Raw genomic sequence first — 22,794 nt, 5'->3', positions numbered from 1 at the left:
TCTCCTTGTCTATATCTAAAACCGGGGCCCTTCCTACCAAGGACACAGTGCTCTAGACCCCAGAGCAAGAGCCCCAAGCCCCAACCCTTTCCAGAGGCATCTGCCAAGATCCGCTCTTTTTGAGTTCTCTCCAGCATCAGAGATTTCATAACTCCCATTTGGCAATAGAAAGCTTTTTCCAAAGCTTTCCTGCTCTCCCTTCTGCGTCTTAAACCTATAACTTCTTGTCCTCTCTACAATGGGCAAGGAGAGCAAACTACTCCCTCCTCCTCTACAGTAGACTTTCAAGTGCTATCTACATAGGAAGCCCATTATTCTGCAAACCATCCCTTCGGTGATGTTTTCTAGACTTGCCTGTGACTTCTTTCATTTCTCTCAAAGCTTTGCCGTTGGGAAAAAGGGTTTCTTTAGAGGTAATGCCTACAGCTGCACCCATGCTATTGCCTATGCCATGCAGAATCACAGCACAGCAGTGTGCATGCAACCCAGTATGTCTGGTTTCTTTCTTTTGTGGTAGGAGGCTTTGTGGGATGTTTTGCAACCATGCAAGACTGACTCATCTTCAAGTTGGTGAACTGCTAAGTGGAAGCACTACAGTTTTGGTTATTATCAAGCCAAGTACTGGTATGAATACAGGCAAGCTTGGGGCTCTATTTTCTCTTAGATATTGTGCTAGTCTAGCAGAGTTAATGAACAGCAATAAAGAGACTCCAGTACAGGCACAAAGGCACAAATTAAGGCAGGCAGTGATATCACCAAAAAATGAAACTGTTGCAGTTGTTCTTACTCAGGATTAAGAGCACCAGCAAATGGGCTCCTCCCCTGACCAACTAAATTGCAATCTCACTGAAAAAGATGCTGCCAGCAGCTTTTCAGTGCTCATATTCCCAGAGCACTGGGGAGGAGCCAACCACACAGGAGTAGAGCAGCCAGCTCTATCTGCTCAGTGACAAAAAGCTCCCAGGAGTGCTCCATTATTCCACTGCTCCACAAGCCAGATCAGGTAGAAACGTGAATGCACAAGCATATGGCTCTGTAGCCAGGTCTTGGGAAAGGTAATACCAACCAACAAGAAAAGGAACATGCTGCTGGAGGAAGGGGGGTGGGGAGGGGTGAAGTAAAGCTTAATTCAGTTATTTTAGGTCACCCAGTGAAACCAAAGCATCTACATAACACTGCTAGGTTCACATTTACTATTGAATTTGTAAGGTTGTAAGTGGAGCTTACAAACTGCACAATATGCTTTAGATCACTCTTAGAGCTTTTTGGCCTGTACTCAGCCCTTTAAATACAGCCATTTCTTCACCTAACCTACCTGCCCCACGTACCTCCTTGTACCAGAGTAACCATGTAGGAGATGCTTCTCACCAAAAAAATTGGATCCTCTTTTTCTCAAAGGATAAGGGTCAGGAGGACGAGGGCACCATAATTTCAATAAAGGCATGTAAAAAGTAACGATGATAACAGAAGTATCAGCACAATTTTAAGGCAGACAGTAATATTTAAGCTTGCTTTCAGCTTGCTTAAGTATTTGATCAAAAAATTCACCTAGGCAAAGTTACTAATCAAAATAAATCAATCCAGGAAATGAGTATTAAAGTAACCCTAAGCTCACATTCTCTTTGGAGGTTTCTTCACTGAAAAAAGATGTCTTCACACTGACGCTATAAACCTAATCATATCTCAATGGATGCTCCTTTGTTTGCAGCAGCTGTGGGTGTATAGAGCATCCAGTGCTAATTCCAAATGCAACACCAGGAGCTGTAAAGCTGTTGACAACTTCATTTGAGCAAAAACACATCATCCATTGCTTGCCGTAGCAAGGCAAGTTATCCATAGTTAACCCTTCCAGGTGGTTCATGGCAGGCATCCTTTGGGACTTATCAAGTCAGCCTTTAAATTGGCATCTGGAGGACCAGTGCAGATGATCATAAAGCACTGCCTTCCCACCCATTATGCCTCTGAAGAAAAGCAAAGGTTCAGCCTTCAAACATCAACCTACCATATGAGTGCTAACTGAGAACACAGGAGCTCGAAGAAACCAAAATCCCAGCATCTGCAGAAAATGCTAAGGTTTAGGATTTATATTTAAAAAATAAAAATAAAAATAAATAAAAAAGGAAGAAAGAAAGAAAAGGGTATTTTAAGAGAAAAAGAACGCAAAGGATTATATTACTTTCTTTTGCTGTAGAGAAAAGTATTTTTCTCTACACACTAATTGAAAGAGGTAAGGCTCGTAACAGGTTGCATACAGCAGGTCCTGTTATTTCTATGATATTGAGCACTGCTTATTTAGCTTTCACAGTGAGATACAGCAATGATGCTGTAAATGTCAGTTAATGAAGTACACGGAAAAACAAGGAAACTTGTTTTTTTCTAGTAATGCTACTAATAACTCTGAATCCTGGAAAGCTACAAAGCCCACTGTCCAATTTGGTAAAAAAAAAACTGCTTTATCAGTACCACCAAGGTCAGTTCTCCTTGGCCAGCATGACATTGCTACTAAGAAACCAACATATCACTCCAGCAGTACACTGGAGTACGCTGTAAAAACCCTGTAATACACAGTTGGACTAACTGAAACTCTTCAACCAGTAAAGCTTACTTCCTTATTGATCAGCTACCATCACAGGTTTATAGATTAAAAACAGAAAAGTATTGTCAAGAGGGCTATTGCATAGGCACAGCTTCATCCAGGGCAGCTTGCTTATGCTATCAGATATATAGTTAATATGCAAACATACATGGTTAGCTGACATCTTCATTCTAAGACAGCACTCCAAAACTTTTCACACGAATAAAGTTATGGTCCTCAGCTCACTGCTACAGCTGTGAGAAGTTGGAGAAATGCTTTAAGATACACTGCTGCATGGTTTTTAAAAAACAAATATGAGCTCAGCACACTCTGGGTGTGCACAGAGGGGGAGCTCATTGCCTGGCTTTTGGTGAGTATTCAGATAGGAAAGCTTGGAAGGAATCCAGCAGCATTTGGGAGTAATAAATCTTGAACCATCGCAGATAGAGACTGGGGAAAATGCAACTGGAGAGCCAAGCTAGCCTGGTTAGCTTCCACCATCAACGACAATTGAACTCGAGAAAGCAAAAAGCAAAGCGAATTAGTCAAGGTATATTACATTTCAGCTTAAGCAATCTCAGTTCTTAAGAGAGATCACGTAAGCATTCTTGCCACTGTACTAGCTGTATATGAGACATTTATTTTCAAATAGTTGTCCTTCCTATGGAGGGATGCTGCACAGAAGCTCTACAAGAAAAACGTTTGCAAATTTCAGAAGGGTTAGTTAGCAAACAGATGACTAAAAGACAATGGCACTCGGTCTTATCAAGGAGAGCAGACTTGGGGGAGGCCAGGAGGGCAAGACTTAACCAGAAAAGCTAAAGACAAGATAAAAAAAGACCTGAAAAAAAACAATATCAAAGACCACCTTGATTCATTGATCCCAGTGATAAGGAAACTGCTGTTACAACCAGAAGGAAACACAACTCTGTTTAGTTAGCCTGTGTGCTTTGCCTTAGATTTTCATTCCTTAAGCTCAGTCAAGTTGCTTTCTTTTCCTTTGGTTCCATCCCTCCATTCAAATTTACAGTGGAAGTTGGCCATGTCATTAATAACCAAGGGCCGTAGGCACCAGATTGATGAGAGTAGCTCTGCTCAGACACAATGGTAATGAGAACAAGAGTGCAGGAAGGCATTTGGAGCAAGGGAGCCCTTAGAAAAGTACACCACACAGCATGGCATTGGATCCATCACAGCTGTGACTGAGAGCCAAAAAGGCTTGCATCAAGCATTAAAGATAAATGGCTCAACTGTATAGCCATGCAAAGATGTGGCACTGAGGGCCATGGTCAGTGGGCATGGTGGTGATGTGTCAACAGTTGGAATAGGTGATCTTAGTGGTCTTTTCCAACCTTAATGATTCTATGACCTCTGGTCAGCAGGGAGAAGGAAGGATGCTATCACCGCAATCTGGTGGAATGCTACCAGTCGAGCTAGTGGGTTTTAAAATTTATCTTTATAAAATAAACTGATTATAGCTGCATTATCTAATGGCATGTCACAACCATGATCAACATTTGGGTCCATAAGTGGTCTAGCTTACAACACTACCAGGAATTTGAAACCTGATCCAAGACTGTTGAATTTTCCAAGGCTGAAAATTGATGACACTAAACCACTGTATGAATTATGTTAAAAGTCCTACAAAAGGAAAGACAGAACATTTTTGAATCAGCAGATAATGCACATATTTCATCGTGCTCCACTGAAAAGACCAAATCTGCATTTCAAGTACCAACAACTTGGAATTTCTAGGGAAAAAAAAAAAATTTTTTTGTGCAGAGTCAAGCTTAGGCAAATCTTGCAGCAGTAATTACAGTGAGTGCCTCCCCCCAAACCATCTGCTGTGGCATTTATAACTCCTGGAAGGGCAACAGGCGGTGATGGTGGAGGAGAAGAGAGATCTCAGCAACCAAAGTCAGGCAGCAAAGAACACCCAAGGCACCGGTCTGACCTGACATGGCCACATCCCAAATGGGAAGTTATGCTCCAGCTGATCCTGCATATTGACAGCTTCTGCACCTGTAACAAAGCTTTCATCAGCAGCACTACAGTGGGAAGAGCTAGCACAATGGCAAGATTCAGTGGCAGGCCAAGCTCTGGGCCCTTTGAATATCCCACTGTTGCAGTACAGATGGAGACAATGCCGGTTAATTGTTCCGCCATCCATAAAAAAATTACTACAATACCCACTTCTTAGGGTTGTCACAAGGATTACTTAACAGTTCTGAAGAGCTTTGAAGAAGAAATAGTGGCTATTGTTTTGCGTCGCACAGAATTTGGAAAGGTTGCACATGAATTTTACACAAGTGTCCATCTGTGACAGATGCTGCACCAATAGATTATTTTCTCCACAAAACAAACAACACCAAAAAAAAACAAGCCTCACAGAAGCTCGTTCTATGGGCTAATGTTTTAGTTGGAAATACATTTTGTTTTGCTCATTAATATATTCTAAGTAGACATCAATTTGACTATTTAATTGATGGATTCAGGTGCTGGTTCTAGTCTATCTTAATTAAAAGGGAGACATTACATTTTTGATAAAGAATTCAGTTTAGACTGTCAGGGCTCCTAACAAACACACTATAATTACCTAAGTGATGCTAATGCATGGGAACAACAACAAAGAAAAAAAAAAAAACAACTAAAAATTGTGCAGACATTCCATTTTCTTTAGAGCAGATGAGGAAGTCTGTCAGCACAGAAGTGCTACACACAGAGAGGGGCCTATGGTACGTACTCAAACCCAACCACAAAAAGCTCTGAACACTGATGCAGAAACATCTTGAAGGTTTTAAACACTTCTTCCACAGATGCCCAAATACATAGGAGGTGTTGGATTCACAGTGTTCTAACATACATTCTGATTCACCTCTTCCCTGTGTAAAACATTTACTATTTCATTCCAAACATACAGGAAAACCGTCTGTCCCTTCATTCTCGTAAAACATAGAGAGCTCAATGCCTACTTGAAGGACAAGCACTTTTCCAGGCAGACTCAAACTAAAGCGATGGCCACAACCAGACAACAAGGCTGTACTGAGACAGAGGCAGGTGGAGCTGGCCAAGAGAACTAACTTTTCCACTAGAAAAAGAAGTTTCAAAGGATCTTTAAGCTCTTTGGGACGCAGACCGCATCTTTTGTTTGGAAAGCAAACAACAAGTTATTGATACTACTGCAAGACAAATAACGCTGCTGGGGCCTGCCACTACCCTAGCTTCCATTCTCCATCCGGGATGCAACAATGTTTTTTCTCTTCAGTAACTATGTCATCCCAGCTCTCCACTCAGGAACCAGCACCTGCATGCACGCACAAAAAGGAGAATGATAATATCGCAGCATTTCTTTCTGTCTTGGTAAGCCTCACAAAGCCCACATCTCCAGTTTCCTGACTCTCGGGGGAATCAGCAACCCAAAACTGTGTGTTCTCCCTACAAAATGCATGGAAGAATTTGAAGAATTTGCATGTCTGAGAACAGCAAAGAGATGAAACAAAAGACAACAAAACAAAACAAAACAAAAAAACAACCACGAGCAGCTGGGCTGATCTACCCAGAGCAACACAACAAGACACAACATCAATCCCATCTTCCCCCAGGTTTATTTCAGGTAAAGACCAACGTCTTTATGGAAAGCTCAGGTTGCTGGGATTATACCAACTTCCTCATAAAACACAGGTATGAAACAGAAGAGTGAGAACAGTACTCTCTTTTACCCAACAGACCAGTGGGGCTTATGTGGTTTGAGCTGTACATAGTTTTGCTACCTTCTGGAGAAAAAGGAAGGAAAACTGCATCATAAGTGTCACCCAGCACTTCCCTGCTTGCTTACCAAGGTATCCCAGCACTGCTGGTCACTGCTCTCTCCTACTGAAACAGTTGTTTTCACATGGCTTTACAGGCCTGGAATACAAAAGGAGTCACTGTGGCTTTCAGTTCCTTCTTACCATACTGAATACTCACTAGCACATGGACAAGAACCCAAACCTCCTGCTTCCTGTCCCATCTACTGAACCACACAGTCACGCTGTCTGCCCTAGACAAGGTTGGACAGCTATGAATAAAGATACAGAAGCAGAAGGTGCTGTTGTAAATGACTGGATCAAAAAGTAGTGCTCATAGATTGATGTTCACAAACAAGACAACTATTTCTTTCACTTTTGCTATGACTTCAGTGCAGCAGCTGCAACGCCCAGCATTGCATCTCTGTCATGTCTTAGAAACTCTTCAGCATATCTAGACTGAGAGGAACAAGAAAATTTTACAGGTAAATTGTAGGTATGTTCTCATTGCAGGAGAAAAATACATAAGCAAGAGTTTGTTACCTTTTTAACCATTTCTAATTTCAACTTTTGCAATTAATACATCAGAACAGGAAGCAGAAATTACTGTGCTGGTGCATCAACTCCCCTCTTAGCTCATCCAGATTTTATCCATTGCTGCCTGCATCCTTGCAGTCCCTAGCTTGGGTGCTGACTCACTTCTAGAATCCTGATATGATCATGTATTAGATGGCAAACTGATTTTAACCTAACACTCTTAAGGATATCTTCACTGAATACACTGCAGAGGCCTTGGAACATGTTTCTTTTGTTCACAGTTAAACAAGAAATGTAGATAACACATTCTAATGCCTCCACTTTCCCTCCCTTTTAGTCTTACTTCAAGAAGATGGTATTGATTACTTATCAAAAACTAACCACAAGCAAGTTTCCTGATATTAGCCTGAAATGCAAGTGTACACAGAAGAGCCTTACTAGGGGCTTGGCATCTGAAGGCAGTAGAACAGCCTGAGATGCAATGATATATCCGCTTCCCTTTGCTTTTTGTCATCTCTTGTACCAATTACCTGCTCTTTGTTCAAGCACTGACTATAAATGGACTAACATATGCCCACCAATAATCAGTATTACCACTTAAGAGCACTGAAAGAACAAGATATTTCTCGCCATTATGAATGCCAATTATGTTTGTCAGTATCTTGGCCATTCCTAACAAGAATTATGTTCTTCTAAGCCAGAGGAGCAAGAACACAACCTTTGTTGGGGTTTTTGCCTTTCTGGAAGGCATGGAAGCAGCCCACGGTAATTTATAGTTATCACAGATTTAATCTAGGTGAACTCATTTTCATTTACAGCAATGCTTTATTCATACCAATTCCCCATAAAAAAGTAAGCTTCACATCCAATTATTCAATAAGAATTTTGTAAGTACGCAAAACATCACTTAGGATTTGAAAACAGTGCATCTTTCTGCAAACAGAGATAGAGAGAAAGAAGAAAACTGTTAGTGTTACATAGATGTGAAGGCTCTGAGGGCAAGGTGTGTGAGGGGCGGCTGAGGCCCCATCGCTGTGCTCAGCCCAGAGCAGAGGATCTGAGGGGAAGCCTGATGGCGGCTGCAGCTCCTCACAGGGAGCGGAGGGGCAGCGCTGAGCTCTGCTCTGTGTGACAGCGACAGGGCCCGAGGGAACGGCATGGAGCTGTGTCAGGGGAGGGGCAGCTGGGGGTCAGGGAAAGGGGCTGCACCACAGGGCGGTGGGCATGGAACGGGCTGCCCAGGGCTGTGGGCACGGCCCTGAGTGCCGGAGTTCAGGGCATGTTTGGACACGGCTCTCAGACGTTGAGTTTGGTTTTAGGTGGTCCTATGCGGAGCTCGGAGTCTGACTTAATGATTCTTGTGGGGCTGCTCCAGCTCAGGATATTCTGCTATTCAAAGTGTGCTCCCATTGCTGGCTGAACCCAAGCTACGCTTGGGAAACCCACTGCTCTATGCACTGTTTAAGCAGGTTAAGTGGGTAAAGGGTGAAGAGGTGGAGATGGGAAATAAAGACAAATGGAGATAATAAAACTTTCTTAGAGTCCTCAAGATTGTCTTCACAAAAAGGCTGAATAAAGGTATTGAATTTAATGTGTGTAATTTTTAAACTGAAAGTTCAGTAATAACAGAAACAAAGGGGAAGAGGACCAGAGCACAAAGAAGTCAACCAAAAGTCAAGGTTCTTATGGGAAGGAAAGACCAAAACATTGATGTTTCAGAGAAAGGGGCATCAAACTGCTCACACTGCAAGGAGATTTGTGAATAGCAGCAAAGCAAGTTCAGGGCAGGCTACATCTCCATTATGCTCCATCACCTGGAATACAGCTGCAGCCCCAAAAGAAAATCAACAAAGACTGCGCGGCTTTTACCGCTGATGGAAACAAACTTTACAAATACACATCGATGGCTCCATATGATTCTGCTGAACTTCTCCCAGCGACCCACAGTTTAAACAAAGACCTCAAGTCAAGAGTGCCACAACACAAGGAATGCTGCCAGAACCACCACTTCACTCCCAAACAGGCTTGAACCTATCAGCAACCCAGCCACAGCCAGCTCATGATCTTGGACCCTTGCCTACTTCCCTCAGAGTGGGCAAAGGCCATCAAGTTTATATCGGGCTTGAAATTAATGAGTTCGATAACACGACGAATGGCGTGGGCAGCGGAGATGATTGCTGCTTTGAAGAAGGAGCAGCAAGACAAATGCAAACTCTGCCTCTTGACTCTGCCTCAGTGAGGAGAGGAAGGTGCCAAGAGGATGGAGCAGTAGAAAACACACAGGTGAGGCACAGAGCAGGTAGTGGTAGTGCTAAAGTTGCCTCAGAACACAGCGTAATAAAAGCTATCAAGCGATAGATAATCAATGCACGCCTTGGTTTAGATGCCTGCACGTTAGGCTCGCAGCTCGTCAGACCCATCAGCATCATCCAGGCACAACAACACCCCATACGCTCCCAGATCGATAGGCTTTAGCTCTTCTCCATTTTCCACTCGCCGAGCGGTGCACCCAGGTGCAGCCCGGCTCGCCGGCAGCACGCTTCTCTCCGATTGTCAGCCTTATTATTCCTTACAACTGCCCTCTCGTTTTCCACCACCCTTCCCTCCCACCCCCCCAGCGCCGGGGCACCGCGAACCTCCCCGGGCCCCGCGCGGCCCCCCCGGCCCCGCCGCACAAAGCGCTGCCGCAGAGCCGGGGCCTGGCGAGAGGGGCGTCCGGCGGAGCGGGCACGGCCATTCCCCCTCTGCTTCCTCCCTCCCTCCCTCCTCGCCGAGCGGAGCGGCACCAACCTGCGGTCCCCGCCGCCTCCTCGGGAAGAGCCGCCCGCGCCCGTCTCAGCCTCCAGCCCCGGCCTCGCCCGCCTCCGCCTGCTGCTGTCCGCGCGGCCCCCACGGCGGCGGCGGCGGGCTGCCTGTGCACGCCGGGACCCTCGGGAGGCGGGGAAGGGGCGAGCGGGGCGGGCGGCGGCGGCGGCTCCGGCAGCTTCTCTCATGGAGTGCGGCAGCCCCAGCTGTCGCCGCCGCTGCTCCCCGCAGCCGCTACTTCCTGTGCGGCGATGGTTCAGTTCCTCTCGGGCCGCTGGGGGCAGGAGAACCGGGCGGCGGGGAGCGGAGGAGGAAGGTCGGAGCAGAGCGCGGGGCTGCGGTACGGCAGCTCCCCCCGCTACGCACTGGAGCCGGCTCCCCAGCACAGCCCGCCGCCCGAGTCCCTCCCCCCCCGGACGCGGCCGCGAGGGGGCGCCGCTGCTCCCGCCCCGCGGAGGCCGATGGCCGCCGAGTTGATGGGAGCGCGAAGGCGGCAGCGCGAGGGATCGATAAAGGAGATTCTCCTCAGCGCAGGAAACCGCTGCGTAATGCCGTGAAGAAGTGAGAGGACGGGGCTGGAGCGAGAAGAAGCACTGAAGTATGCACCCCTCTTGTGTGCCGTGTAAGGGAACGAGCCTATGAAGCCTTCCGGGCTAAAACACCAGGATCTGAAGTTACCCTTCTTTGTGCCGACGTATGTTTTTATTTCTGAAGATGAGGAGAGCTCGCGGCTCCCAAAGCCTTGTCATTGAAATTGCGTGTGAAATCGCCTCCGAAAATCCGATCACCCTACGTGGATCCACAATGCAGGTTTTACGTTAGGCAGCGATGCTGGAGAGCAGCAGTCAGAGTGCGCTTGGGGTCATGGGAATAAAGCAGCCGCTCCCCTCAGCGGTTATGGAGAGACCTCGGGGGGGAAACAGCGTTTTTATGGGCTCTGAATGCTTCTCTCTTTCCCTTGCGGTCCGTGGCATTCAGACCACGCTAACTCGACCTACTTTAGACCGCTCGCTGAGCTTTTCCAAATACTTATGTTCTGTGTTTGCTTAAGGTGCTATTAAATCCTTTATTGGCTGTTTTACTGTTGCAGGATTCTCCGCCAGGCATGTGCGAATTCCAGTGCGAGACAGAGGCTCTGCTCGAGGTCAGGTGTGCGTGTGGTTCTTTCCATCCTCCCATTTCTCTGCCAGCTCTGACAACCCTATCTAATGCTGCTCAGCCCACGCCGGCTTGTCCAATCACAACACCTTTGGCTGCTCTCCTGTCCTGCTGTATCTTTAGAGCAGGCTGCCATAAACTCAAGCAGCCCTGGCAGCTGCCTGAAGAACATCACAGGTGATTTCAGACCCCTGTGTGTACCATTTCTCTGAGAGTCCCAGCGCTGAGCCTCATTTTCCTTCATGTAACCAGCAAATAGCTTGCTTTTGTGCTTCTTCTTTTGACACAAGAAAATGGAAGTGTTGCACATCATGCAGCTTGCATTTTTCCCTAAATAAGCTTTTACTTACTATACCTGGGAAACAAGTCTGTTTCTGAACAAGAGATAATCACTGCAGGAAATGACCTAATAGAAGCAGCTCGCCACACTCTATTGTAAAAACAGAGCGGGACACAATTCCTCCAGTCAGAATCGTTTTCTGATTGTATTGCTAACAGGAAGTCTATTCAGCTTGACTAACCAGTTTCTGGTCCACTCAGATGTTAACTACAGAATAGAGCAAATACTCTACTTCTGTTACCTAGTAGCAGTCCTTCTGTGCAGTGCTTACCGGCTTGTAATGTAATGTAATGCAATGCAATGTCTGCTGAAGTCTGCCTAAGTATCGTGTATAGAATAATCAAATGATCAGAACTGAAATCTGAAAGAAGGAGATAGATTAGCCTGAGAGATACAGAAAAACAGGAGAAAGAAAATAATAAGTCTGGGAATAGAAATGTTGAATAGAGAAATATCATGAAAAAGGAAGAGTAGTATCTGTAAAGAATGCCAGGAAATTTATTTCCAGCTCCCTGCCCAACTGCATTTTGACATCTTACTGGCAAGTAGTGTCTTCTCTTCCTGAGTTACTAAGACAGCTCTGTAAAGTGCTGACCATTACCCTGGAGTGACCATTACCCTATTTACCCATTATTATCCCCAGGCTTAAAATGAGCTGTTCTACAAAAGCAATGCTCATTCTGTGCATGAAGCAAGATGGCAAATAAAGCAGTATTCATCTTTTCTATTGAGGAAAAAATACTTGAAACTTCAACATGGTTGAAACCCGTTTAAGAGTATCGGGAAGGCATCTGTTCCATATCACCCAACTGGCCTACAGCATCTGCTGGAAAGGAAAATTTTCACATCAATCCTCAATTGTCTTATCATTTTTTATTTTATTATTTTTTTTCTGAAAATATGGATAGAATTATGAGATACAAACTTTCTCTCCATTTCAAGAGACTTTCAAGGGGTAACGGGCTTAAGTGTGTCAGAGAAATTCAAGTTGGACATTAGGAAAAATTTGTTCTCAGCAAGAGCAGTGAGGCAGTGGCACAGGCTGCCCAGGGAGGTGGTGTAGTCACTGTCCCTGGAGGTGTTCAAGAGCCGTGTGGATGTGGCACTGCGGGATGTGGGCAATGGGCATGGTGGGGTTGTGTTGGTGTTTGGACTAGATCGGATGTGTCCAACGTGTGGCCCAGCACAATTCACAATGTGGCCACCTCCTGTGTTACTGTGCTCATTGTATCTGTTGTATTTTCCACAGAAATAAATTGTAGCTGTTACTTTCTACATATACATGCCCTAGACAATCCCTGTTCACTCAGTGCAGACCAGGCAAGCCAAAAAGTTTGGACGCCTGTGTACTAGATGATCTTAGTAGTCTTTTCACATCTTAATGACTCTGATTCTCTTCAATGTTCAGTTCTCTTTGCCTTTGAAATGTATCTTTTTTTGTACTCATCGCACCCCAGACACCTCATTCTGGTTTCTGAGACATTTAGAAATGACTAGTGGACATTTTCCTGTTAGTTTCCATGTTAATTAGTGCTGTGTTTGAGTCATGTTCAACACCTCATTCTGAAGACAGCTGCTCATTACTTCCCATCAACTGCAGTGATGTGCTGATTAATTCCTGGAGTGAGCAGACACCAGGCAACCATTTGTAGTTCTCTACATTAGATACCATGTGAGCCATGATGCATCAGCTGTTGAAAGGTCAAGGAGACTTGAATTGGACACTGAATTTGTTCTCATCTATACTTGAAAATCCAGGGGCACTCCAACAAATGCAGATATGCAGCATTTCTTACATAGATAAAAGGACTGTTACTTTCTACTGCTCCCACATCCTATCCTAAATTCAAGAGCCACTTCCTAATAAATATGAGGTCTTAACAAAAGAAAGCACTACCAACAGAACAACAACAAAAGATGCAGACACAATACATAAATGTGCACATGATATGAGCAATAAAAATGAAAGCCAGAAGAGGTTAGAATCTTGACCACAACCTGAATATCCTCTGAGCTTACCAAATGTTCGACATTGCCTTTATAATCATCTCTCTCTACAGTATTCTCTACTTTGTTGTGTTCTTGTTTTTGTTGGTGCTGATGATTCTGACATCAAACATCAGAACAGAAACTTTATGGCAATTACCTGAAAAGTAATTACTGCTACAACTGAAATTTCTCAATGCATAAAACATTATTTTTTTTTTTCTGTTGGGAAAGTGAAATCAGCTTTCATTTGGTCAGTTTTTAATTATATAAGCATTAAAAAAAAAAAATCCTATCACTTTAATTACAAATACGTCCAGCAGGTTGGAAGATGAAGAAAGTTGCAAGCTAGAAGTAAATATGTATCAACTGTTTCAGAAGGGACCTGATTTTATGTATCTGAGGGCGCATACTTTCAGGGGACTGCTTTTCAAAAGCTGTTGAGTTTGTACAACTACTTTCTTTCCAGATGTCTCTGTTACAGTGTTATTTCTCTCTCTTCTCTCAGTTCTGATGTTGATCTGCATTAGGAATGCACCATGAAAGTCTGATAGGTAGCGCCGTTTTTGAGGCTGGGACACGAGAATGCCTATTTTATGAATGCCAAATCATTTCAGCCAGTGGTGACATACACAGATTTTCAGCTCTACACGCACAGTCAATAAAACCTCAGGCAGCTAAGCAAAATATGAGCAGAAAACTTCTGTATCAATGTGAGTCAAGTGGCTTGGGAGGTGGCTTAAATTGCAGACACGCATTTTACGTAAGTGCTTGACCACTATGGGAGATGGTCCTGAAATCACAGTGAATCCAAGTGCAATTTAGTTTGGGTTTTCTCTGATACGTAGGCACATATACTTCATACACATGTAGTTTTCAAAAAAGTTATCAAGTTCAAATACAAAGAGGAAAAACATTATAATGTTTTATTGGGCATAATTGAGGAGAATCAGTTTTGTTTCTTTCTCACTGGAAAATTAATTCTACCTCTGCGCAGAAGTCTTTCAGTAAAAAACAAACAAACAAACAAAAAAAACCACTCACATGATGCTGAGAAATGGACTGCGCTGCTAAGCAAATAACAAAATCTCACACAATACAAATACATAATACAAGTTTTCCTTAACTACAAATCCCTACACTTTTTCCTCAAATTGCATTTTTTATCGTCAGATGCCCTGAGGTGAGTTTTAGTTTTGTTCATCTTACGAGACACTCTGAGCTAAGCCAAACACTCTTGACTTATATTGAAAATACATACTCTTCCATGTGATCTAAGAGCTGTACTTGGTACATCTGCAGGAAAGAAAAAATCCAATAGCAATAGAGGGAGATTTTCTTTACATTAAGAGCAGGATCACAGTCACACACATAATTAGATCTGAGGAAACTTTGGATACAAGCTATCTTGATTTAACTTCTCTCCTGGAAATACATATCTAGCCTCAAATGCCAAAGCTAGGCTTGCTCTCCTAGGCTTTCTTCCCAGTGACAAGAGAGAGCCCAGCTAGATGAAAATGTCTGCATGGGAGATGTTACATTACCTAACCCTAACCTAATAGGAGGAATACATTAAGTGTTGTGAGGTTGCAGAAGTGTGGGTCTAAAAGGGAACATGGAGATCACTTGCTCATTTTTCTGGTTCATGGGCTACATAAAGTCTGGAGAAAACCCTCGGTTTCTCTTTGCCTTTCTCTTTGTTAGGTTTCCTCTTGCAAACCTTGCATATTTTCTTCCTCACCTGCAGGGAAAGAGGCATTTATATTTGATACTGAGTTTTGGTAGCCTTTTCAGTCAGCTCATGCATGGTCTCAGACCACAAGGTGGGGAAAAAAAGATCCAGTCCATTTAGAGAAAATATCTGTACAAAGAAGTAGGATGAGCTAATGGAAACTACTTAACTCCTCAGACCAAGAAAAGAGAGCTGAATTTACAGGTGATTCTTAATTCAGAATTTTCTGGTATTTGCCATAGACAGAGGAAGCTGATTTGGCATTATTTTAGTCTTGAAAGCAATTTTGAAAGTTTATTCAACTGATTTTCCTTTGCCTCTCCAGAATGGTGGATGGAGGCCAAAATGTGAATGCAAATTGGACTCTCCAGTTTCTGTATTGCGACAGAAGAGCTTTTCTGCCAACTGCAGTGCCTTGCTCTCTAACTTGAGTGACAGTAGCTTACAGTTCAGTTTTGTTGTGTTGGTAATGGCCATCAGCTCTATGGGAAGTGCCCCACTACTTCAAACTGAATGTTGACAAACTACCGTACCTGTTCTGTGCACTGCTCCAGCAAAAACCTACCCACTCAAAGTTAAGCCATTGCTGCCAGTATTGGCCTGAGCTACTGGCAAGCTGCATTACTATGTATAAACACGTAAAACATCAAAAGATAAGACTGCAATGTGCCAGATTCCTGAGACAGATGACAACTCGTTCCCCTGCTCCCCCCTCCTTCCCCAGGTGGAAGGAGTTATTCTCTCCTAGCTTGGGAAGCATGATGTGCATACAGCAGTAAAATGCTGTTACAAGGAAGGGAATACGCTTATATTGTACTGTATGCTTTGATGCATATCAAACTGCTTTTCTTCAGTAATCTATGGCTTTGATAGCTTGAAACTCAATGAACACAGTTTAAATGTCAAAGTTTGAGTGACATTGCTGAACACATCATAAAATAAATCACCATTGATTTATTAATGTATGAACGAAGGCAGAGAGATCATCCAATATTATCCATTGACATCATATACAACTTCTGATCTATGAACTTGACTCCTTACTTAGTTTCCCAAGTATGGCTTTAGTGACACTAGTGGAATCAGACTGGTTCTACAACAATATACTCAAGGGCAAAACCAATTCCTACTTGTGCCACTAGCTGATGCAGCAAGCTAACATAAGCCCCCAAACACAGGTGGAATTATTGTGCATGGTTGTGGCAACATTTCAGTGGGACAGGTATGGTTTTGTAGTCCTTCCATACATATTAATCTTTCCACAGGAGCAATTTCCCCCAAGATATAAAAATGAAAATTGAATATCACAGTATCTTTTTGGTCTGTGCATCTTTTACCAATGACCTGGTTTACATGATGCTGGTAAATTGTTTGCAGCTTGAAGCACATACCACTTCTTATTGCAGATGTCAATGTAACTGTCACATTTCTTGAGTTATGTAGACAAGAAGAAGGAGGGAGTGGTCTCATCCCCTCACAAGTGAGCATGAAAGGCATTGGTAATTCATACAAGTTTAGAAACCCCACTGATTCCTAATGTGGCATTGCTTCAAATTCAAGAAACACATGCGCTGAGAAATTGCAGTTCCACAGTCATGTTATACCCTGGATTTGCCAGAAATGGAAATGAGAGTAAAACATGACAGATTCAGTGTCAGCAAAAGTGCTTTAGCATATCTGCAGTTGGGAAGAAGTGTTTGGGTGCATTTGTGTCAGAAGAAAAAAAAAAAAAAATCAGCAATTACTGATACAAAGTCTCTGAGAAAGATCCAAGTAGATTGTCATAAGAAACAGAAGTCTCTGCTGTCAGATGAGGAAAAAAGAAAAAGAAAAAAAAAAGCACAAAAAAACCAACATATTTGAAAGACTCAACCAGCACTTCCTGAATTGCTAAGTGTAATGCACAGTAATCGAATGTCCAAGTAAGAAAATCTGCTGCAAAGAAAAGAGACAGTAGGTGCTTCACAAGTTTCACTAGTGAGGTTAAGGCTGGAGAAGTCTATTATCATTGTGCTTGTTTCTATGTCTACTCCAAGAATAGAGAGATAGATATTGCAAAATAAGTGTGAGATTTATAATCTTGAGTCTACATTAGAAAGCCCTTTACATGCAAACATCTTCTGATTAGAAATAGTGTAATCAATCCAAGTGCAAGAGCTATGATTGACTGCAATAAGTTTGATACCTCTATATGAGTCAGTAAGTAAAGTATTCACGGCAGAAGCATTTCCCATTGTAAGCCAGAACGAGTTTGGGGAATATCTTTCATGAGAAAAGAAAAATAATACATCTGGAGAAACTGATTCTAGCATGCTTCTGTAGACAAGACAGTGGTAATTATAAAGTGAAACCTGCTGAGTTAAAACCAATTAAATCTTACGCAACATATAGAGGTGTTCAGTAGAGCAGAACTACAGCCAAGAGTTGAGTTTACTCACAGCATCGTGTGAATCACCATGAAAAAAAGGGATAGGCAGAAGTGAATACTGGGCCTGCAGAAACCAACCCAGGAAATATCTTGACATTACAATATGAAACTATGGTTGGACTAGACAATACGGTGGTCTTTTCTAACCTAAACAATTCTGTGATACTCATCAAAAGGACAACTACATACTTGAAAATCTTTTGGAAGATCTCTGTTTGTTAAGACTCCAATAGGGAAGTTGTATATTCAATGTAACACTTGACATTTCTAGGAAAGAACAATAAAGGCAGTGCATGGAGCAAAGCTCTTCCATAGTGTAGCCACAAGGCACAAAGTCTAAGAGCAGAAGGTGGTTTTTTTGCATGTAGCCCTCTCTAAATCAGGATTAATCAAGCTGTCACATGAAATGTGACATACGATATTCATATTCCACACTCGCCCCTGTGCCAAATATGGGTGCAAAGAAAGCCAGGAGATAGGAATTAACTCCAGCCTTTGGCAGTGTGCTCTTCATGCCTTGAATGCATGCTTATAGGTATGAAATTGGAGATGATCCCAGCTGTGCTAGGTCCAATCAGCTGGGGATCCTTGAAGGACACACAAGCAATGTGAATAGTAACACCGCAAGGCAGAGCCAAACTGTTTTCCACTGTGGGATAATAAACAATGGACACTTTAGCAAAACATTCAAATTGCACAGAGCTGTGCCAGATGCCAGTCCAAACTAACTCAAAGATCTTTGGTGAAGGCCATGGCATGGTGTGTGCAGTACTGAATTTGGAAGAGAAGAAAAATATGTTTGTCTCTGATAGGAGGATGTCACTAGAGAAAAAAATTAATTACTGATAAACTACTACTAAGAGAAGATTATCATATCTAAATCAAGCCTAAAAACATAGATGTTTCCCTAAAATGCATCTTTAAAATTTTCTGCCCTTAGCTGTACCAAGAGCTGATGTTTCCACGTTTAACTCTATGACCTTTAGAGAGCAAACGAAGCAGTATGCTCTGGTTTAGCTGTTGGTATGTTACCATCTTCAAAGAATTTCATTACAAAAGGGAAATATGTGTCAAGATATTAAAATCAGAAGCAGCTCAGTGCTGGAAGGAAGTGTTGAAAGATTTTCTTTCTCAGTGACTGAATCAAATCTTGTCAAAGTCATAAAATATAAAGAAGTCCAATTACCCAAGCAATTAGGACATCTGAGAAAGCCTTCTTAGAGGCAAGTAGTCTTTCCTGTGTTTAATAATTTAAATGCAGACCAGTGAATGTACTACTGCAAATAAATCTCTAATATGAAATATTGACTGCTCACATTTAAAAATGAGTCCTATTATTCATCAGTAGTGCTCAGCACACATTAATATCAAATTAATTTTCTTTATTTTCATTACTGACGTTATATCACTCAACACAGAGAATGCAAAAATTAAGCACTGGAATAAATATATATTAAACTAGGCAATTATTTTAGTAAGCATATATACAGGTTTGGTTTGTGAAAAAGAAGAATGGAGTAGCTACTATATATGCTTGCAAAGCAACCTATTTAAATGGTTTTAATGCAATAATTGTCAACTTTTCCAATGAAAAGAAATGAATAATGAAGGCCAAGAAAGATTGATGACATAAAAAAGCAAGTATCACCTATGCCTTAAATCACAACTGAAATCACTATGGATTCAAAACAGAACTGCTGGGTGCTACAATTTCCAATTCTTGAAATACTAAAGATGGGATACAGTACAGATGCACATGAATATATGCAAAGGTACATTTTGCTTGGCTGTTGGCTTCCCAGTTGCTCTTCTGGACAGAAAGGAAAATGGGTGTGACAAAGCAAGGGAGAAACTAGTCATAAGGAGCCATCAACCACAACCTGCTGTGTTTTCAACCCAGCTGAAGTATTTCAAATGATGGCTGAAAACTGAGCTATGTGCCATGATTCCTGCCACTCAGGAAGGTCTGTTGTTGTAATGCCTTCAACTTTTCCCAATTTATATTGAAGCGATAGTAAAACACAAGCAAGGAGCAAATCCTTCGTGTTTAGATCCTGAAACAAAATTCATTGCCCTGATGTCATGCATGCATGCAGACCAGCTTTCCAGTCTTAGTATTACCAGATGAAAGTACTGAGAAGGTAGAGAGTAAAAAAGTTTCTTTTTTTTTTGTTTTGTTTTGTTTTGTTTTAAATGAACAAGACATTGCTTCCTTACAATATATTCCACTAAGCAGCTTGCAGAGCAAATGATGTTGATTAGTGTGTTTGATAAAGTAGTCTGAACATGGATGTTTGGGAAAAACTGTAAAAGTTGCAATTTCCAGCTGGGAGGTAGCTCATTAAAAAGCATGAAATCAGCTCAAATTCTGCCAGGAGGGAGAATCAAGGCAAAAAGATCTCAAGGTAGTCTATTACTGGTATGGTTTATTTGCCTTGCTTGAAATTTAAGATATATTTAACAAAGAGAATGCTTTCTGTTACTCTTCAGAGACTTTCAAAAGAAATCTGCTCCTTGCCTTCTGTATTTTTTTCCACAGGTTTAATTGCCAAGGACTTCTGGGTTCTGCTGTAATAGCTATCATTAAAACAGTGGATATCTCCATGTTAATTTACCTACATCTAAACTTGGGATGATCTTCCTAGTTTTTAGAGGACATTAATTGTTTGGCTGTAAGTGCAGAAGGACCTGTGCTTGAGACATACCTCCTGTGCCATCTGATTGTCTTTTAAGTACATTCTCTAAAGCTTCCCTAGTATAGCAGTCTCACCAGTCAAACTCACTCAAGGATGTGAAATGGAGTGAACTCAGTCTACCCTACTGTGTTGCAAGATGATGGCATCATGCTTGTCTCCCCAAGCAGTGTTCCACAGCCTTGACCCTGTCATCAGTCCATGAAGACAACCTTGTGTATAGGGGATGGGGGATAAAGGCATCTTCAAAGAGCTGGGGAGGAGCGTGGAGCAGAATAACTTTTTGTGACTTCCCAGGACTAGCTGCACAGAGGTGCTTTTTACCTTTTATTGTCTTGCTCCTTGCAAGCCTCATTAAAACCTGAAAACAAAGTAATAGGAACCTTAGTACTGTCTGTAATCAGGAAGCAAAGTAGGTTTGGGCCATTTGGGTTTGCTAACAATTTGACAGAGTTCTGCAACAGTGATGGACTATCAGGTGTTACACCTGTATAATGAGCTTCTGATCATTCAGTATGGGATGGCACAGAAGAGAGGAGTTTTGATTTAGCTACGCTTTGAAATGTCACTGAGATAAGAGGAAATATCTGCAGTCTTTAACTCAAGATTTTCGTGGCTCACTGCCTGCAGGTAATGTACATTTATGGCCCTAATATATAGATATGCATAACTATTCCCTTAGCAGCATTAAATTTTATAGCTGTTGTTTCACAAAGCCTGCCATTCAGAGTAGTCTGAAATTATGAAGTTAGGAGTTTAAGGGAAGCTTCTCTCAGTAAAACAAAAGAAGAAAAGGAAAAACACCACCTACAAAAACTAAACAAAACAAAACAAAAAACCCACCACCACAGCAACATAGAAAAGTTGCAACAGAAAACCAGAAACAATTAAACCAATCTTAAGAGAGATTAATTTAGGGTAAATGCCTTGTCAGAAAGAAGAAGGAGTTGTCATGTTCATATCATTTTCTCTAAATCAAGAAATGGAATTAAGTGAACCTGATGCAATCACATCTCTGATAAGGACATAATCCTTTGCCTGAGCCAAACAATGAAGCTGTAATCTCCACCATTCATATGGCTATGTCACAGCACAGTCGGTGCTGGAAGGAGTTCAAGGAATCCTTCGCTACAACTCCAGCAAGAATCAGAGGAGAAAGTTGATATGATTTCCTTAAATATTTTCTGTAAAAATCATACCTACTGTTGTTCTGAAACCTACCTACCAGAAACTAGCATTTTATCAGTAGTCACAGTGAACCCTTTTTCTTTTTATAAGATCTAGATAGTCACTCTGTGGCACATTTCTCATAGTGTTGTTGAGGTGCCAAATCAATCAGGTCTTTTTCCTCATTTTCTTCAAAGAAAATACCTTACTTTTCCATTTTGTTCACTTGTCCTTTCCCCCCCACTTCCCAAAATTTGTATATATTGAGGGTTTTAAAAGTGATCATTGTATTCTATAATACATCAGAAAATATGTGTGAAGATTTATGGCAAATAGCTTATGGCAGTTTTGTTTGCCATTTGCCTGAGCTCATTCAGAAGTTAACATTAAGATAATGCCCATATCAGACAGAAAGGAAAAAAATCCTCTTGATGCTGTTTTCTTCTGAGATTCAAGGCAGAAAGCAACTCATCCCACAGAGGGGAAGACAGGGACGAGTTGTTGGCAGCTGGGGAGACCAAGCAGCATTTTGAGTGGGAAAGTGTGAGCAGAGCCCACAAGCTGTGGGAAGATGATCTGGGGAATTCTGCACAGCCAGTTGTTATTAGGAAACAAATAATACCAATGAGACACTTGATCAAAGCCAAGCAGAGAGCAATGTGGGATAAAACTGTGGTTGATTGCTCAACAGAAGCCATGAAACAGTCAAGCGTGTTCTCAAAATGGCAGCCCAGCCACCCAAGAAAGACAGGCAATACATGTTGGGAAGTTCACTCTAAGACAAAGGAAACCAACATCCCGCCTGTAACAAGTATGGAGACCCAGAAGTATTGCATTGGTTCAGCTCAAAATCATGTTTGAAAACAAACTTAATCAGTACACCAAAGACATGACAAGACGACCATCAGATTCCTACGAAACACTTCTTGATATCAAGGTAATGAATTAGATTTGGGATTTCTCAGGTGACTCAGACTGTTTAGCTTAACAAGGAGAGAGTGATAATTAGAGCAGACACTGTAGATACCTATGTGGGAATCAAAATCTGATGAGTGAAAAAAAAAAAAAAAAAAAAAGGCCATTGGACTTGCTGGATCTATAAACTCAAACTAAAAATAACATGCAGAATCCAAAATGCAAGTCTAGGTAACCATTACCAAGCTATACTAATATTAGATTTCCCATTTCTGGCAATCCATCAGAAAGCTGTACCAATGCTTGCAATGGATTTCCTACTTCTCTCAATCTTAAAATCGAAAACAACAGCAAGAAAGCTGTGGGGTTTTTTGGGGTTTGGCGTTTTTGTTTTTTTTGTTTGTTTGTTTTGTTTTGGTGTTGTTTTTTGTTGTTGTTGTTTGTTTGCCTGTTTGTTTGCTTGTGAGGATTTTCCCATAGAAGACATGGGTCTAACAAGATTCATGGGGAAGGTGACTGTATTGTAAAGGTGCGCACGCTATATGATAACAACTCCGTAAATAAATATGTGTCTTGTAGTCTGCAAATCCTTCTTCTATGTGAACCCACCCATTAAAGGTGCTTAGCAGGGTCTATCACAGGTTAAAGGGGTAAATTTCTGTGGGAATTGCTT

The 22,794-nt window shown here is 42.1% G+C and overlaps 2 protein-coding genes across 3 annotated transcripts in view; one reads left to right on the top strand and one right to left on the bottom strand.

Moving 5' to 3' along the window:
• Positions 1–9,827, bottom strand: part of AGPAT3 (1-acylglycerol-3-phosphate O-acyltransferase 3) — a 96,373-nt gene extending 86,546 nt beyond the window's left edge. For both annotated transcript variants that reach the window (XM_085209314.1, XM_085209320.1), the window contains exon 1: positions 9,688–9,827. The gene's annotated coding sequence lies outside the window, so the exon portion shown is untranslated. The remainder of the gene's footprint in view (positions 1–9,687) is intronic.
• Positions 9,050–12,479, top strand: LOC146545558 (uncharacterized). Its single transcript, XM_085222878.1, has 3 exons — positions 9,050–9,132; positions 9,455–10,300; positions 10,793–12,479. The coding sequence occupies exons 1-2, from the start codon at positions 9,050–9,052 to the stop codon at positions 10,257–10,259; spliced, it is 888 nt and encodes a 295-aa protein (XP_085079004.1). The 3' UTR covers positions 10,260–10,300; positions 10,793–12,479.
• Positions 12,480–22,794: the final 10,315 nt, after the last annotated feature.

This window comes from Meleagris gallopavo, chromosome 1 (assembly GCF_905368555.1).
Source record: "Meleagris gallopavo chromosome 1, MGAL_WU_HG_1.1, whole genome shotgun sequence".
Taxonomy (NCBI): Eukaryota; Metazoa; Chordata; class Aves; order Galliformes; family Phasianidae; genus Meleagris; species Meleagris gallopavo.
Note: the sequence above shows the minus strand (reverse complement) of the source record. Positions and strands in the feature narration are given on the sequence as shown.

Excerpts from the sequence above, each read along its gene's own strand:
- LOC146545558 (XM_085222878.1), top strand. The coding sequence starts at position 9,050 with ATGGCGTGGGCAGCGGAGATGATTGCTGCTTTGAAGAAGGAGCAGCAA. Across the intron at positions 9,133-9,454 it reads TGCCTCTTGACTCTGCCTCA|CCTTATTATTCCTTACAACT; the intron begins GTGAGGAGAGGA and ends TCCGATTGTCAG.